The 15,234-nt window shown below is 39.0% G+C and overlaps 1 protein-coding gene across 2 annotated transcripts in view; it reads left to right on the forward strand.

The window, feature by feature from the left end:
- The window catches only part of ABCA9 (ATP binding cassette subfamily A member 9), a 59,332-nt gene continuing 44,098 nt past the window's right edge, over window positions 1-15,234 (forward strand). For both annotated transcript variants that reach the window (XM_035721583.2, XM_025436504.3), the window contains exons 1-9: window positions 1-1,169; window positions 6,336-6,580; window positions 6,856-6,957; window positions 8,919-9,126; window positions 10,652-10,816; window positions 11,384-11,487; window positions 12,061-12,287; window positions 14,527-14,668; window positions 14,937-15,122. In XM_035721583.2, coding sequence (XP_035577476.2) covers window positions 6,862-6,957; window positions 8,919-9,126; window positions 10,652-10,816; window positions 11,384-11,487; window positions 12,061-12,287; window positions 14,527-14,668; window positions 14,937-15,122 — 1,128 coding nt within the window. In that variant the 5' untranslated portion in view covers window positions 1-1,169; window positions 6,336-6,580; window positions 6,856-6,861. The remainder of the gene's footprint in view (window positions 1,170-6,335; window positions 6,581-6,855; window positions 6,958-8,918; window positions 9,127-10,651; window positions 10,817-11,383; window positions 11,488-12,060; window positions 12,288-14,526; window positions 14,669-14,936; window positions 15,123-15,234) is intronic.

The following is a 15,234-nucleotide window of genomic DNA, read 5'->3' on the forward strand; positions in this document are numbered from 1 at the left end:
AAGAGCACACACGATTGAATAAGCATTGAGGGATGGGAAGTAGGTGAGGAGGATCTCATGTGATTTTTGCAGACCCTGGGGCACAGAGGAGTCTATTCGATTTAAGAATTGCACGCACAGCACATCGTTTCTCCATCGGTCGTGTGCTCAGAGAGCAACCCCAGCGCAGAAGCCTGGAACAGATGGACAGACTGCGAGCGGAAAGACAGCAGGCCCTCTTTTGCTTTTCTTCATCAGCCACGAATTACACGGGAATTGCCTGGCCTTAACTGAAATGCTCAAAGAAGGTGGGATGGCAATTCCTACCTGTTAGAAACGTTTCTTGAAAAATAGGGAAGACAGGACCTACTCCAACCAGCAGTTGGTTCCAGAGGAAGTGGTTTGTTTGCTGGGACTTGTGGCAGAAGGAACAAGCCGGTAGATTTGGGGGGATGCAGGTGCTTTGGCATGACCTGGCTCCCCGCATCCTCCTACTTGGCACTCCAGGAGAGATGCCCCACTTAGCTGGCATGCAATTGCAGCTGAAATGCAGCTGAAAATCCAGACCTCGTTCTTTTACCCTGAAGCATGACACTGCTTCATGGGCATATTTCTGCACCCAGGTTTTAAGAACTAAATTTTCAGTGGAGGATTTTGTGTGACTTTCTGACCCGATGGTATATATTTATAGCTATCATTAAAAAAAATATATCTTTTCTTTTTCAACCTCTCTCTGCTCTGCTTTTCTCTGACCCATCTCTTCACTTATGTTTCTTTTTTTTTTTTAAAAAAAGGCTGTGCTGGGGGTCAACTCTGCCATTAGGGCATTGTATGAAAAAGCTAATTGGGAAAGACTAGATTCTCTTTGGTTTGATAGCTGCTGATGTTTTGATATGTCCAGCGAGCCATCTGCAACTACGAACTCCCTGCTGAGTGGCTGGCTGGGAGACAAAGAAAAGGAAAACAGCAAAGAAGTCACCATGTGATGTGAGCGGAGAGTTTTTGGCAGCCTGGCTGAACTCAGACCATAATCCTTTTCGGAAATCATTCTAAACCGGAATTCTTCACAATAAACATGAAATTAAAAGCATGATGTAGTAGTGACCCAAAAGGAATGTGAAATCTCCTCCAGGACATGCAGAGACCTGTGGATGCATTGTTTCTAGACTCTTGCTCCAGCTTTCCTGAGAGTAAGTTAATCTCTAAAATTGTGGTTGTTTTGCATATACAACTATAACTTATGACTTCAAACAGGGAATGTCAAACATTTAGATGGAAACTATTAAAATGCAGTAAATTATTAGTTGTTCTGATTTTCCAAGTCATCTGAGTATTTAATGTTGTATGGCTTAAAAAACCAGTTGGAGAACTAAGTGGGGCTTGCTTTTTTTTTTTTTTTTCTTTTTTATCCCATGACTATAAAGTATGTTTGGACAAATAGCATATATTATCTTAAAAGGGTATTGGCTGAATTGAAAGGAATGTGACTTTACGTTGTTGCCTCTTTGCAAGCATGGGCTGTTTCCCAAGTGATTAGAATTACTTATTGTTTTTTGTTTGTTTTCAGTTTTACTGCCAGAGGATCCATAAGCATGAGTGCGTAGGGGGGTGGGTGGGTGGGGAGGGGGCACACGATTTTCTGAGTCTTGAATTGTTTTAATTGGCTTGAGAATATTTTCATCAAGAAAACTCAGGGCAATATTTTTATTGACCTTCTTTATCATACTCCATCTATTGGAATCTTGATCTGATCTGTTGTGCAATGTGTTTATTTTCTGACTACGAGGAATTCTATCTGGTGGGGAGTGGCTGGTTTTTTATAGCCACATTATTATTTCTAGATCACACTTCCTATCTAGAGCAATTTAAATTAGTAAGATATTTTATGTTCCTCTGGTGAACAGTAATTTTTTTTCCTTTCCCTTGATCTATACATTAGGATGTGTATATATCCTGATGGGAAATACCCTGTATGGGGGGCGGGGGGGGCGGGGAATGGGACTCAGTCCTTAGTCAGGAATAAATAACCACCATCGTGACAGTTCATTCTTCTGTAGTCATCAAGACTTTCTAGCACATGCATCCCTCCACAGAAAGAAAGGAGAGTATGCACGTAGGCAACATATTTAACCGTCTCTGATACCATGGTGCACCAGGGCACTGACTGCTCAATTGGCAATGTCGTGGTCTCTTTCAGTTGGGGTCTCCAGGCCATCACAGCCTGCTCCGGTGGCACCATCGTCAGGAGCTCATCCAAACATGATCCCTTTGTTCATTTTTGGACAATTTTTGTTCCACAAGGGGGCACCTCATAAAGGCAACTCTTTATGTCCTAGAGCCCTTGTCCTTGTCTTACTCTCAGGCTTCACGCTCTCAGCCTCCTTTTGTGCTCCTTGTATTAATTTTCTGTGGCTGCTGCCACAGATGACCGTGAACTTCATGGCTGAGGACAAAACAGATTTATCATCTTACAGTGTGGGAGGTGAGAAGTGTGATGTGAGTCTCACTGGACGAAAATCAAGGTGCTGGCAAGGGCTGCATTCGTTTCTGGAGGATGCGAGGGAGAACTCTGCTTTCTTGCCTTCTTGAGCTTCCAGAGGCTGCTGGCATGCCTCAGCTCGTGCCCGCCTTCCTCCATCTTCAAGGCCAGCAATGGGTTCAGTCCTTTTAACAGCACCTCACTCTGCCCTTTTCACTTCTTTTTTCTACTTTTTGGGACCCTTGCGATTACCTTGGATCCATCTAGATGACTCAGGATTATCTCCCTGATTTAGAGTCACTTGATTAGCAACCTGACTCCCATCTGTTATTAATTCTCCTTTGTCATGTAATGTAAAATATTCACAAGTTCCAGGATTAGAACAGGACCATTATCCTGCCTGCCTTGTTTCTCTTCAGTTTATTCCTCGCCTTTCAGATTGAAATGGCAGATGCCCCAAATTCCCTGGAACACACAATGATTAGGTTTTATTTGTGCCTTGAGTAGGTGATCTTCGCATTCGCTCTGCCTCCTGAATACCAGTAGAGACCAGCATATTCATGGCTGTGCTCTCGTCCCATGGATAAGATCGATATTAGGCCATGACTCCAGTAGCCAGAAACAACCTCATTAGTAATTTGATGGAAAAGACAATAAATAGCAATTCTGTGGTTTCCATCCTTCTTCAATATGGCACCAAAGGAGGACACAACAACCCCTCAAACCCAGGTCTTATTGGCCAATTGACCTTGTGCTCTAAGCCTTGTGCCAAAGCTCAAGCCACTATCCTTGGAACAGGTAGTGGCTGTTTCTGGCTACTAGATTCATGGCCTAATACTGACCTTATCCATGGGGCGAGAGCACAGCCATGAATATGCTCATCCCTACTGGTATTCAGGAGGCAGATCAAATGCGAAGATCACCTACTTAAGGCAGAGAGAAATTCCTCTCCTAATGTTGGGTTCTATTAACTAAGACTACGTTTCATGTTTTCTTTACCAACTAAGATAATTCATGGGCATTCATGCTTTCTAAGTCTCAGTAATTTTGTTATTCTTCCTGACAAGAAAATAATGAAATAGACTTCTTGAGATTCAATTACGTAGCTCATTCTGGGAGATAGGCTAGTAACTCTTGGACTTCACTAAGATGACCATATAAATAATTACATCATGCTACCATTACCAGACTGGGTGTTATATCTGGAATCTGCTGCCTTCACTGGGTTTGAAAGAGATTATTTAATCACTGTTAGGTATATCCTGAATTGTTGTTATATAGGTTCTCTCTATATAATGTCTTATGTAAACAATTTTTTTCCTAGAGATTTTATTCATTTACTCATGAGAGACACATACACAGAGAGAGAGAGGCAGAGACACAGGCAAAGAGAGAAGCAGGCCCCATGCAGGGATCCTGACATGGGACTCAATTCCAGGTCTCCAGGATCAGGCCCTGGGCTGAAGGTGGCACTAAACCTTTGAGCCACCCGGGCTGCCCTCTGCAAACAATTCTATGGAGTTGCTGATGACTTGACCCACATACTGGAAACTGACAGTCTGGCTGACTGGTAGACCTGTGTGTAAGCCTAAAGGCTAGTGCTCTCTCCCTGTGAGCCTAGGTCCTTACCTGACTTACTTCCAAGGCCAAGGTTGAGCCCATAAATAGGAGGCAATGAATGACTGGTCTGCTGAGCAACATGGGTGCCTGTAAATCATCAGGCCTAAATTGCCTCCAATAATATACAATTAAAATGAGTTTCCAGTTCAAGGAACTCCCAACTACAAACTTATCTGATTCATGTGTTTGCTGTCTGCCCACCCCCTATCCCTATTTCTACCTCCCTCCTATCCACTCATATGCATGCTGGAGTAACAGGCATCATGAATCTGAAAATTATTTTAGGTGCTCTTTTCTCCTGGCAATAAAATGGGGCCCGCAACTTTGCAAGAACCAGATTTTCTGTAATGACCCCACACATACCTCTTTACCCAACAGGCCTTACCACAATAACTCTATTTTTCTGCCCTTAGTTTTCCAACAAAGAACACTTTCACACCACTGGGTGCAACTCTGGCAAGGTCTCAGAAGCTAGACAGCACAAGAAGTCACAGAGCTTCAGGGGTTCTATTTTTCAGGAACATTTTTTTACCCTTTTATCCTTTTCGAAAATCCAACATGGTTGTAGGGTGAAGAAAAACTTGTTTAGGCTGTTTTAATTCTTTGCATTTACACTCTATTAGATTCTACTTCTTGTATCCCATCAATACATTATCTAAGCTTTGACCTTTCCCTCCTTGTCTTTGCAAATACCCTTTCCGGTGGACACACCTTGTCTCTCCACCCACACCCAGATGAGGTGCTTCCCCCAGATATGGAAGCTGCAAGATTGGCTCTCTTTGTACCCATCATGGGCTTGTCTTTCTTGAGGATTCAGTTCATCAAGGTCTCTCCACATTTCTTGTTTTTTGTTCATGCCATGGGAAATGTGGTTTTAATTTCGTTTGGGCTATTGTTGTTTCTTACCACTGGTGTAAAGATGTTCCGTATTCTTTTCCTATATCTCGGCTGTGGACTTGAACAAAGCAACGATGTTGTATTCATGCAGAATTGCATCATCTTCCTGACATTCCATGAGGTGGAATCAGATGCCATGCATCTGCCATGGCCTTTTACCCTACAGGTTATTTCAAGTGAGAGAATGTTGTCTGGTTCTCAGGGTTTCTTAATAATTTTAGATTCAATTAATTTTCTCATTCTTTGATTAATATGCACATTTCAATCAGGGAGTCAAAAAACTTTTTTGACATTTGGGGAATATAAATAATAGTGAAAGGGAATATAAGGGAAGGAAGAAGAAATGTGTGGGAAGTATCAGAAAGGGAGACAGAACATGAAGGCTCCTAACTCTGGGAAACGAACTAGGGGTGGTGGAAGGGGAGGAGGGCGGGGGTTGGGGGTGAATGGGTGATGGGCACTGAGGAGGACACTTGACGGGATGAGCACTGGGTGTTATTCTGTATGTTGGTAAATTGAACACCAATAAAAAAAGTAAATTTATTATAAAAAAAAAGTTTGTTGAGTGTATTCCTTAATTTGAGGCAGAATTTAATAGTTTGGTTGACATTTCTTGGGGGAATGTCTGTGGTTTGGGGTTAAACCATGTTCTAATTTTATTGCAAATAAATAATTCAATGTTTTTGGATTTATCCCATTGGTAGATTTTTCAAAGGAAAATAGGCGAATCCACTTTGAAGATATCAGGTTGATTTTCATTCCATTGCAAACTGTTTACTCATTCCTTACTGAACTACCCCCTCGACCCTGTCAACTTGATTCCAACTTTTTCCTTTATCCTTTAGTTTTAAAAAAATTGTTATTTTTTTGTCATTGTATTTGGTACTTGGAGAGCCTTTTTGGGAAATATACATGTCTTTCCACTACATTGAAAAGTTAATTTCCACTAGTATGTTTTTTTTTTTTACCTCAATATCTTTTTCTCCAGACTGTTTTCTCTTCTTTTTGAGTATCTCTTTACCAAAAACTTTACTTCTGATCCTATTTTTTTCTTTCCACTTATGTGTTTTTGATCTCTCTCATGGTTTTTAAATGAGTTTTAATTTTCATTGAAAATTTGGTAAGATTACAAAATTTTTCTCTGTATCAGATTTTGTGTTCTTTACTGACTTCAGTGGGATTTTTAAGCATGTACGTTGCTTTTCATTTCTTCTTACCTTTCCTCTTGAATTTTATTATAGTTGTTAAGCGGAAGACTTAAAAACTTTTCTTTTGTTTCTTGCAATAAGGTTTTCTTTTTAAAAGATCATATATTTACTCTGCCTCTTGAGAGAGTAATCAATCTTTCCTTATGTTCCAGCATCTAGGGGCTTCTGATGACGATGTCACAGACAAAAACCTGTGGATAAGTAGTCTGCGTGCATCCCTCCTAGAGCTCCTCACCACCTGTCTGGATGCTGATAGAATCTCTGATCCTGCAGGAAAGAATTGATCCACACAATCCCTAGACCAACTTCCACAGGACTGGCACAGTGGTTAAGAGCGAGGTCTCCAGAACTTGGTCATCCAAGTTAAAGCCCTGGTTCTGCCACCCAGCTGTGTTTGGCAAGTCACTTAGCCTCTGTGTGCTTCATTTCCCTCCTCTTTTAAATGGACAAAATAATGGGATCTATCCCAAGGGCTTCTCATGAAGATTAAACTAATTGATTTGGTCATTAATTTGAATTTCCCTTTGTATGTTTTTAGCCTTCTGGCTCCCTTTCCTAGACATGCAATTGGAAACAGCTGTTATGGTACTTCTTTTTGGTTTGATTGCATAATGTTTCCTATTTCAGACATTCACATTTGCTTCTTTCATTTCTTTATTTTAAAATAAACAGGTCAGAATGAGCAAGAGGCACGTAAGTGTCGGTCAGCAAACATGGGCTCTCCTCTGTAAGAACTTTCTGAAAAAGTGGAGGATGAAAAGAGAGACTTTGTTGGTATGGTTCAGAGTCCACGTCTTCTCATATTTAGAAGAGGAGAATTTTGGGGGGGGGGAGGGGGGCAGTGCAGTTTATCTTCATTATTTAATGTTTCATGTACGTATTATATTTTTAACCAACAGGCTGGACTTTTATTGTTTCAAATTCTGGACTCTGTGATCACTTCAAATGAGAGTCCTTTAAATATATTACTATTATTATAGGTCTTACTAAAGGCATTCTTTAACTAATTGATATTCAGAAGCTCCCTGAAAAATAAAGCCATGTCTTTATATTGCAGAGATAATAATTCTAAACATCTGAACTTGTTTGAAATTCATGAAGAAAAAGGTAAATAAAAGTTCAGGGTCATAGTCAAAAAAAGAAGTAAATTTAGAATTAGAAAATCTAGAATTGGGCATCCCTGGGGGTGCAGCAGTTTAAAGCCTGCCTTTGGCCCAGGGCACAATCCTAGAGACCCGGGATCGAGTCCCACATCGGGCTCCCTGCATGGAGCCTGCTTCTCTCTCTGCCCATGTCTCTGCCTCTCTCTCTCTCTCTCTAATATGAATAAATAAATAAATAAATAAATAAATAAATAAAATAATAAAATAATCTAGAATTAATCCAGCAAGTAATCCAAAATTAAGGAAAAAACTCAAAAGATAAATTGTAGCACTTCTACTCAATTGTACTGTGGATACAGGCAATGTCAATGGGAAAAAAATAATAGGTATACAAACAAACAGGAAAAGAAAATGGCATTTTCAACTTTTGCTTCTATTGAGAGAGTACTTATTTTCTACTGATAAGAATGATCAATATAGAAAATTGTGTAAAAAACTAAGGAAACTGATAAAAGTGTATTTAAAGAGTTAAAAATGGTTTATAAAATACCCAAAGTGCAAGGGTTAGCATATTAAAATTTGGTCTTATGAACATTATGTACGTGTGTGTTCTTTCAACAAAGCTATATTGAATGCTTGGATTGGCAGTAAATGAAGCATACAAAAATCCCAGCATGGAGTAAAGATTAAATAAATATAAATATAAAAGTTGGATTCTACTCTAAAGAGTTGTGTTACTTCCAACATTTTACCCGTTTTTAATATACACATTATATCTGTCAATTTATCCATCTAAGTAGATAGATTTGGTATAGAGCAATACACGTACTAAACTAAGATCAGGTGGTAAATAAGATATATACCACTTTTAAAGCCCCTGTGTTTAGAGCTGAAAGTAATAAAATGTGCTCTTCGGGGCATCTGGGTGCCTCGATGGTTGAGCATATATGCCTTTAGCTCATGTCATGATTCTGGGGTCCCGGGATCGAGTTCCGCATCAGGCTCCCCACAGGGAGACTGCTTCTCCCTCTACCTGTGTCTCTGCCTCTCTCTCTGGGTCTCTCATGAATTTTTTTTAAAATATGTTCTTCATACCAGACTTCAAATGCATTCTGTTGCATTTCCAATATCAGAATGTTGTCACAATGACAAAGATTTTTTAAAAATTCTTTTTATGAGCAGTATTTTGACACTCTCCCACTTGCAGGGCCAAAGCAGGTAAAAATTGGCACTTGCTCCTGTGGATGAGAGCTGGAAACCAATTTCATGATAGCTAGCATTTCTTTATCATTGACACTCAGGTCAGCATGACTGTAAACCACTGGGCATGAATAAACCACTTCATGAATGCATGAAGCAATTTAGCTTCTAACAGTCATGTTAAAGTATGATAGACTTAGACTCTCAGTTATAATTGGAATAAATGCCACAACTCTCTCTTGGTAGATGATGCACATATTTCAAAATGTCTAATCAAAGGATAAAAGAAAATGGAAACACTTGGGAACCATGAGAGAGGAAAAAATGGCCCAAATTGCATAACAATACTAAGTGTTTTAAGTTGCTCGTGGATGATTTATCTGTGGATGAACAGCTACTGATTTGCTTCATTTTTCTCTCATTGCTGTGTAGGAATGGTTTTTCTCATTTCTTCTAGTGCTGTTTACATATCAACTTTCCTCCAATTTACATCAAGTTAATGACTTTACTCAATTGCCTGCAATGGATCTGGGACGTGTAGATAATTTTAATGATTCTAATTATGTAATTGCATTTGCACCTGAATCCAAAACAACCCAGGAAATAATGAACAAGGTGGCTTCAGCCCCATTCATGAAAGGTATGTTCCCTGGCAGATCTTGGTGTTTTCCTTATTTGCAAAGCACACAAATTTAATTTGGGATTTCCTGTTATCCTCATTATAGTCTATATCAAAATGAGACAGTCTGGTGTTACTCGAATATATGTTAGTGAGAAGATTCTGGAGATGTTGGACAGTGCTGACAGCAGGGTTTTTAAATCTCTTCAAATCCATAAAAAATTGAGAGAGAAATTAGACAGCAAAACCAAGAAATCACAGGCAGTAGTCATAAACAAAACCAGGTGGCAAGGTTATTTCTCCCCCCATGTTCTCTCTCTCTTTCTTTCATAAATAAATAAATAAATAAATAAATAAATAAATAAATAAATAAATAAAAATATTTTAAAAATTTTTGTCATTCCAGATAGATAGGAAGCCAGTGATAACAGATTCTATCAAAGGGGCTCAGCAACCAACTTGAGGATATTCCCACTGGTCTAAGTTGGTGTACTTTGAGCTTCAAAAAGAATAACACGTGCGATGATTTGAAACTCATCCCATGTATATGTAAAATCCAGGCTTTCCAAATGTATAAAGAGAAAAGAATCTCTTTTGGAGGATGGTACAGAACCAGTCCTTCTTATGAAAATTTGTACATAATGGGAAGATACCAGGATTTATCCTATATGAACTGTACTATTGGATAATCAAACAGACGATGGGAAGTGCCATTTTTATAATTTTTTCTACCAATAAATAAAAAACAAATGATGGAAATATATTATCACCATTTTGATAGTCCCATTGAATTAATGGACCTAGGCACTGAGCATCTATGGCTACTAACATCTTCAAAAAACCAGATTATCAGAAATCATGACACTCTGATGAAAGAACACACCACCACCTATAGTCTTGCCAAAGGGATTTGACCAGAGTCTGATTAAGCCTCTGGATGCAGCTGCCAGATTGCAGGAAATGCAGACGATTAGGAGCATGTCGAATTGCACTAGAGCCGCGGGCATCCAATTGAAACTAGACTCCAGAGAATTACATGGTTTAAGTGACCCAGGTTTGGTCAATAACAGTCATTAATTCACATTATATCTTTTGGAATAAACAACGTACCTTGAGAAAACATTCTCTAAATTTAACAACTTTCTACTGTCTTTGGAAGTTTGGCCACGTTGACACCATCACCATATGAAAATACATACTATAATCATAGCATCTACTTCATCTTTGGATAGATCTGTGTGTACATGAGTGATATTGCTGCTATTTCAAATTCATTGTGCTTTAAATCCTGGGTTTAAAAGTGTATTTGGAAAGGTATGATCTATTTGTGATAAAAGTGATCTCCACATAACCGTGATTTTATCTAGAATTTTAGACACTTCCCCAAGGTGTGAGTCTGTTTTTAGGACCAGCCCTGCCTTTAGTGAATAAAGGATTTTAATATAAAACAACTTTAGCATAACTGGATATGGCATGGCATGGCATGCTGTTGTTGGACCACATGGAAATCTTCTAACTTACCAGCTACTTCTTTCTTTCATGCCAGGAAGAACAGTCCTAGGGTGGCCAGATGAGAAAAGCATGGAAGACTTGGATTTAAACTACTCTGTAGATGCAGTGAAAGTCCTCTTTAATGATACCTTCTCTTATCATTTGAAATTTTTCTGGGGAGGTAGGATCCCCAAGGTGAAGGAACACAGAGACCATTCAGGTAACTTTCCTACAAGAAGTTTGGGGTGTGTGTGTGTGTGTGTGTGTGTGTGGTTACGCATCATCAGCCACCAGTGGGCACATGTGGTCACTGAGGGCTGCACAAACCTACACACGTGCACTCTTAATTGCTAAACTTACATGAGATTCATTCTTATTTTAAACAAGCTTGTCTCCTTCAGTAAATTGTTTAATTAAGAAATTGTATTTGCTATTATTCCTGCGTTGCTCCTAAATACACCCTGATGGAAAGATTCTTGCTCAGTGATTCCCCAACGTTTAAAAAAGTGTAGCACTTTCTTGGCATAAGCAACAGAAGAGTAGAGCTCAACAAAACATTCTTGCTAACTGAGAGCATGACAAGAACGAATGAAAAATTGTTGGTAACTGGTCTTTACTACATTAACCAAGCAATTCTGGTGTGCTCTTCAAACCTCACCCGAGAAGTCCTACCATACGCTTTATTATGGTGGACTTGGAGGGCATTTTGAAACATTTGAGGTTTTGCTTTTTCCCCTAACCAAGAATGTCCCATCCCACCGTAAACGGTTGTGTTCTTTTATTAAAGCTCATTGTCAAGTAATGGATGAAAAAGTCACATGCGAAGCTTCAATGTTCTGGGAGAAAGGCTTTGTAGCTTTTCAAGCTGCCATTAACGCTGCTATCATAGAAGTGAGTATGAAGCTAAAGGAAACCAACTGCATTGCAAATTACATTTCCATGATGGTGCTGTAACAGATTGTCCCATCTTGGCATTTAATTAATTGATTCACTTATTTGGCACAATACACCGAACAACTGTTGTATTTAAGCCATTACACTAAGCAATGAGGATCAGGAGATAAGTAGAACACGGGTACTTTTCTCCAGAGATACTGGGCAGTGAGGAGATAGAGATATGGATATGAAATCACTAAGAATTTAGGTTCTATTGTGGAATTGAAGGCAAATAATGGAGCAGGAGATACTCGATGAGAAATATCAGGGAAGATGGCTAACTGAAGCAGCATTTCAGTTGTGCCTTCAAGCCTGAGTAAAATTTTGTTCAGTGAAGATGGTAAATAGGAAAGATCTGAGGATGCAGGACAGAACTTAGGAGCGTTTGAGGAACTACACGGGGCCAAATCATGATAAGCCTATTTATTTACATGTGGAATGCACATAATTTCTTATAACTGAGGGGAAAATGCATGAAATTATAAATTGCTTGATGATAACAATTTGTTCATTGATACCTTCCCTTAGATTACAACAAATCATTCAGTGATGGAAGAGCTGATGTCCATTACTGGTATAAATATGAAGATATTACCTTTTGTTGCCCAAGCAGGAGTCGTGACTGATCTTTTCATATTCTTCTGCATTATTTCTTTTTCTGCGTTCATTTACTATGTATCAGTCAATGTTACACAGGAAAGACAATACATTAAGTCACTGATGATGATGATGGGCCTTCGAGAGTCAGCATTCTGGTAAGTTATGTTGCCACAATCTATCAGGCAACATCGATAAGTACAGCAAGCTGGTTAGACTCCCTAAGCCTATAAAGTGTCATATTTAAACTTGATTCTTTCCTAAGTAGGGCATTATAAATGATTGTAATAGACTCAAGTAAGCTTGGTAAATAAAAGTTGTCACACTTCTTTGAATTAAAGGAAGCCTGGTCCCATAGATGTCTGCTGATACTCCGGTCACTAAGCAATAGAAAGAATGATTCTGGGGCACCTGGGTGGCTCAGTAGTTGAGTGTCTGCCTTGGGCTCAGGTTGTGATTCCCAGGGTCCTGGGATCGAGTCCCACATTGGGTTCCCTGCAAGGAGCCTACTTCTCCCTCTGCCTGCCTCTCTATCTTTCTCTCTCTCTCTCACTCTCTCTCTCTGTCTCTCATGAATAAATAAAATCTTAAAAAAGAAAGAAGGGAATGTATTTAAAGCGCTTCGTGTTGAGTTTAACAAGAATTAAGCACTCAATATTAGATGACAATTAATAAAAATTTGGGAAGGGTCACAGTCTGAGAGATCAGTAGATGTAAGTTAAGAAACTGAGGAGTGAATCCCCAACCGGAAACAAAAAAAGAATTTAATGGGTTTAGCCAAGGGATGTATTTGAGATATAGAATAGTAAAATCATGAGTTCTGGACTGGAAAAGTCATGGGTTGAACTGGATTTTTTTACACACTGATGTTATTGTCAATGGTGAACAAGATTTGTGGAACATACAGAATAGTTCTGGACGGATGCCATGTAGTCGCTAAAAGGAGGTTAGGCACTGTTCAGTTGAGTCAGAAGACCCCACATTTTACACCAAATTTATTTATTTTATTTTCTCCAGAGATGTTCAATTAACTGAGTGCAGAAGTGGAGAAAAAGGATGGCTAGTTTGATCTAGAATGGGAGTTTTTTCTGGTGTCTCTTTTGTATTAAAATTCTGTAGCTCAACACTGAAGAAAATCTTGCTATGTTTTTTAAAAAATAGAAATCTACAGAGTCAGAGAAAAGTAAATAATATGATAAAAAAAAAAAGAAGAGAGAAACCAAATCCATTCAATGAAGAAAGGTTAAAAAAAATCAGGCTTTTTCTCCCCTAAGAAAAGGCTATGACATTCTATTGATACCGCATGTGAATGAAATTAAGAAGTTCATGGAGAGATGAACAATTTCAGATGAACAGACGTGACTGAGTAAAAGGCATCATTACAATTAGGCAAGACTTCCCAAAACAGGATGGCCTTAATACTTTGAAGAAAAAAAAGCTAAGTGTTCATGATAACCAGTTGCCACATCACACACATAACATGCGTTTTGTTTAATTCTCTTATTATTTTTTCAGTAGACAACAAGGAAATTTAAAGAGATTGAGTTAACTGCCTCTCAGGACCATACAGTTACAGTGTAGCAGAGAAAACCTGAACCTACATCAGTATGGTTAGAAAGCGTGTTCTCTTTCCCCTATCAAGAACTTTCTTCCTGTTTCTTTGGCATTGAGAGCAAGAGAAACATATCTTCCGTATCCATCTATCTTTCTGTATCTCTGCATCCCTATGCCTAAGTGTATACCTGATCCATACCTAATATAAATTTAATCGTATACATCAGGGGTTGGCAAACTATGGTTCTTCTTTGAACAATCTGCAAGCTAGGAATGGCTTTTATGAAAATGCCTTAAAAAATCAAAAGAACATGTATGGCACACCAAAGTTTATATGAAATTCAAACATCAGTGTCTTGTTATTGGAACACAGCCTGGTCACTGCAGATTGTCCACGACTGCTTCCGTGCAAAGGCAGACTTCAGTAGTTGCAAGAGACCGTATGGTCCAAAAAGCCTAAAAGATTTACTGATTTGCTGATCCCTGCTCCGTCATCTGTTTTTTATCCATGGTCTTTCTACTTTACTGAAAGAAGCATCCCAGAATGGATGTGTAGGTCAGAGATGTCTTCCCAGAAAACTGCTCCCAATTACCCTCATTACATTACTCAGGCTATTTCTTTCTTATTTTGCAATCAGCTACGTATTTTACCTGTTTGCTTGTTTATTGTCTACCTTCCCTGGTAGTATATGAACTTCGGGGACAGAGAAGTTTTCTAATGTCTTCGCTGTTATATTCCCCTTTACTCTCAATGTATGGTAAGCTTCCCAAATCATTAGCAAAGTAAATGAATAAAGTGATAAAGCCCCAGCCCTCTGAACTGATGCTTAGTTTCTGTGCTAGGCTCTCCTGGGGTTTGATGTATGCTGGCTTCATCTTTATCGTGGCTACTTTGATGGCTCTTATTGTAAAATCTGCCCAAATTGTCGTCCTAACTGGCTTCGTGGTGGTCTTCACCCTCTTTCTCCTTTATGGCCTGTCTCTGGTGAGTTGGTGAATTTATTATCTCTCCCTCTCTCTCTCTTTTTTTTTTCTCTCTCTCTCAGAGAAATCTACCAGTCATTTCTCACTGATTCTGATCACACCTTTTCTGTTTCTCTTTGCAGCATATGAATATTTGCATGAGACAGTATCTGGGGGTGGGATGGGGAGGAACAGATGTTATATATTTTTGTATTATGAAATTCTTTTTGTTATGCTACTGATGATTCTCAGAGAATGATATGCTACCTGAAGTTTTTCTCTCCTCTCAGATAACCTTAGCTTTCCTGATGAGCGTGTTGATAAAGAAACCTTTCCTTACTGGGTTGGTTGTCTTTCTCCTTACTGTCTTCTGGGGGAGTCTGGGATTCACTGCATTGTACAGACATCTTCCTGCATTTTTGGAGTGGACTTTATGTTTTCTGAGCCCTTTTGCTTTCACTGTGGGCATGGCCCAGGTAAGAGTTAATATTTAACTATTTGATTTTTTTTACAAAACAGTCAAAGAATTCTCTCTGAGAAAATCATGCTATATGTTCTAAGCCCCAGAATTCCCATCCACTTTTGTGA

The sequence above is a fragment of the Canis lupus genome, chromosome 9 (assembly GCF_003254725.2).
Source record: "Canis lupus dingo isolate Sandy chromosome 9, ASM325472v2, whole genome shotgun sequence".
NCBI classification, from domain to species: domain Eukaryota; kingdom Metazoa; phylum Chordata; class Mammalia; order Carnivora; family Canidae; genus Canis; species Canis lupus.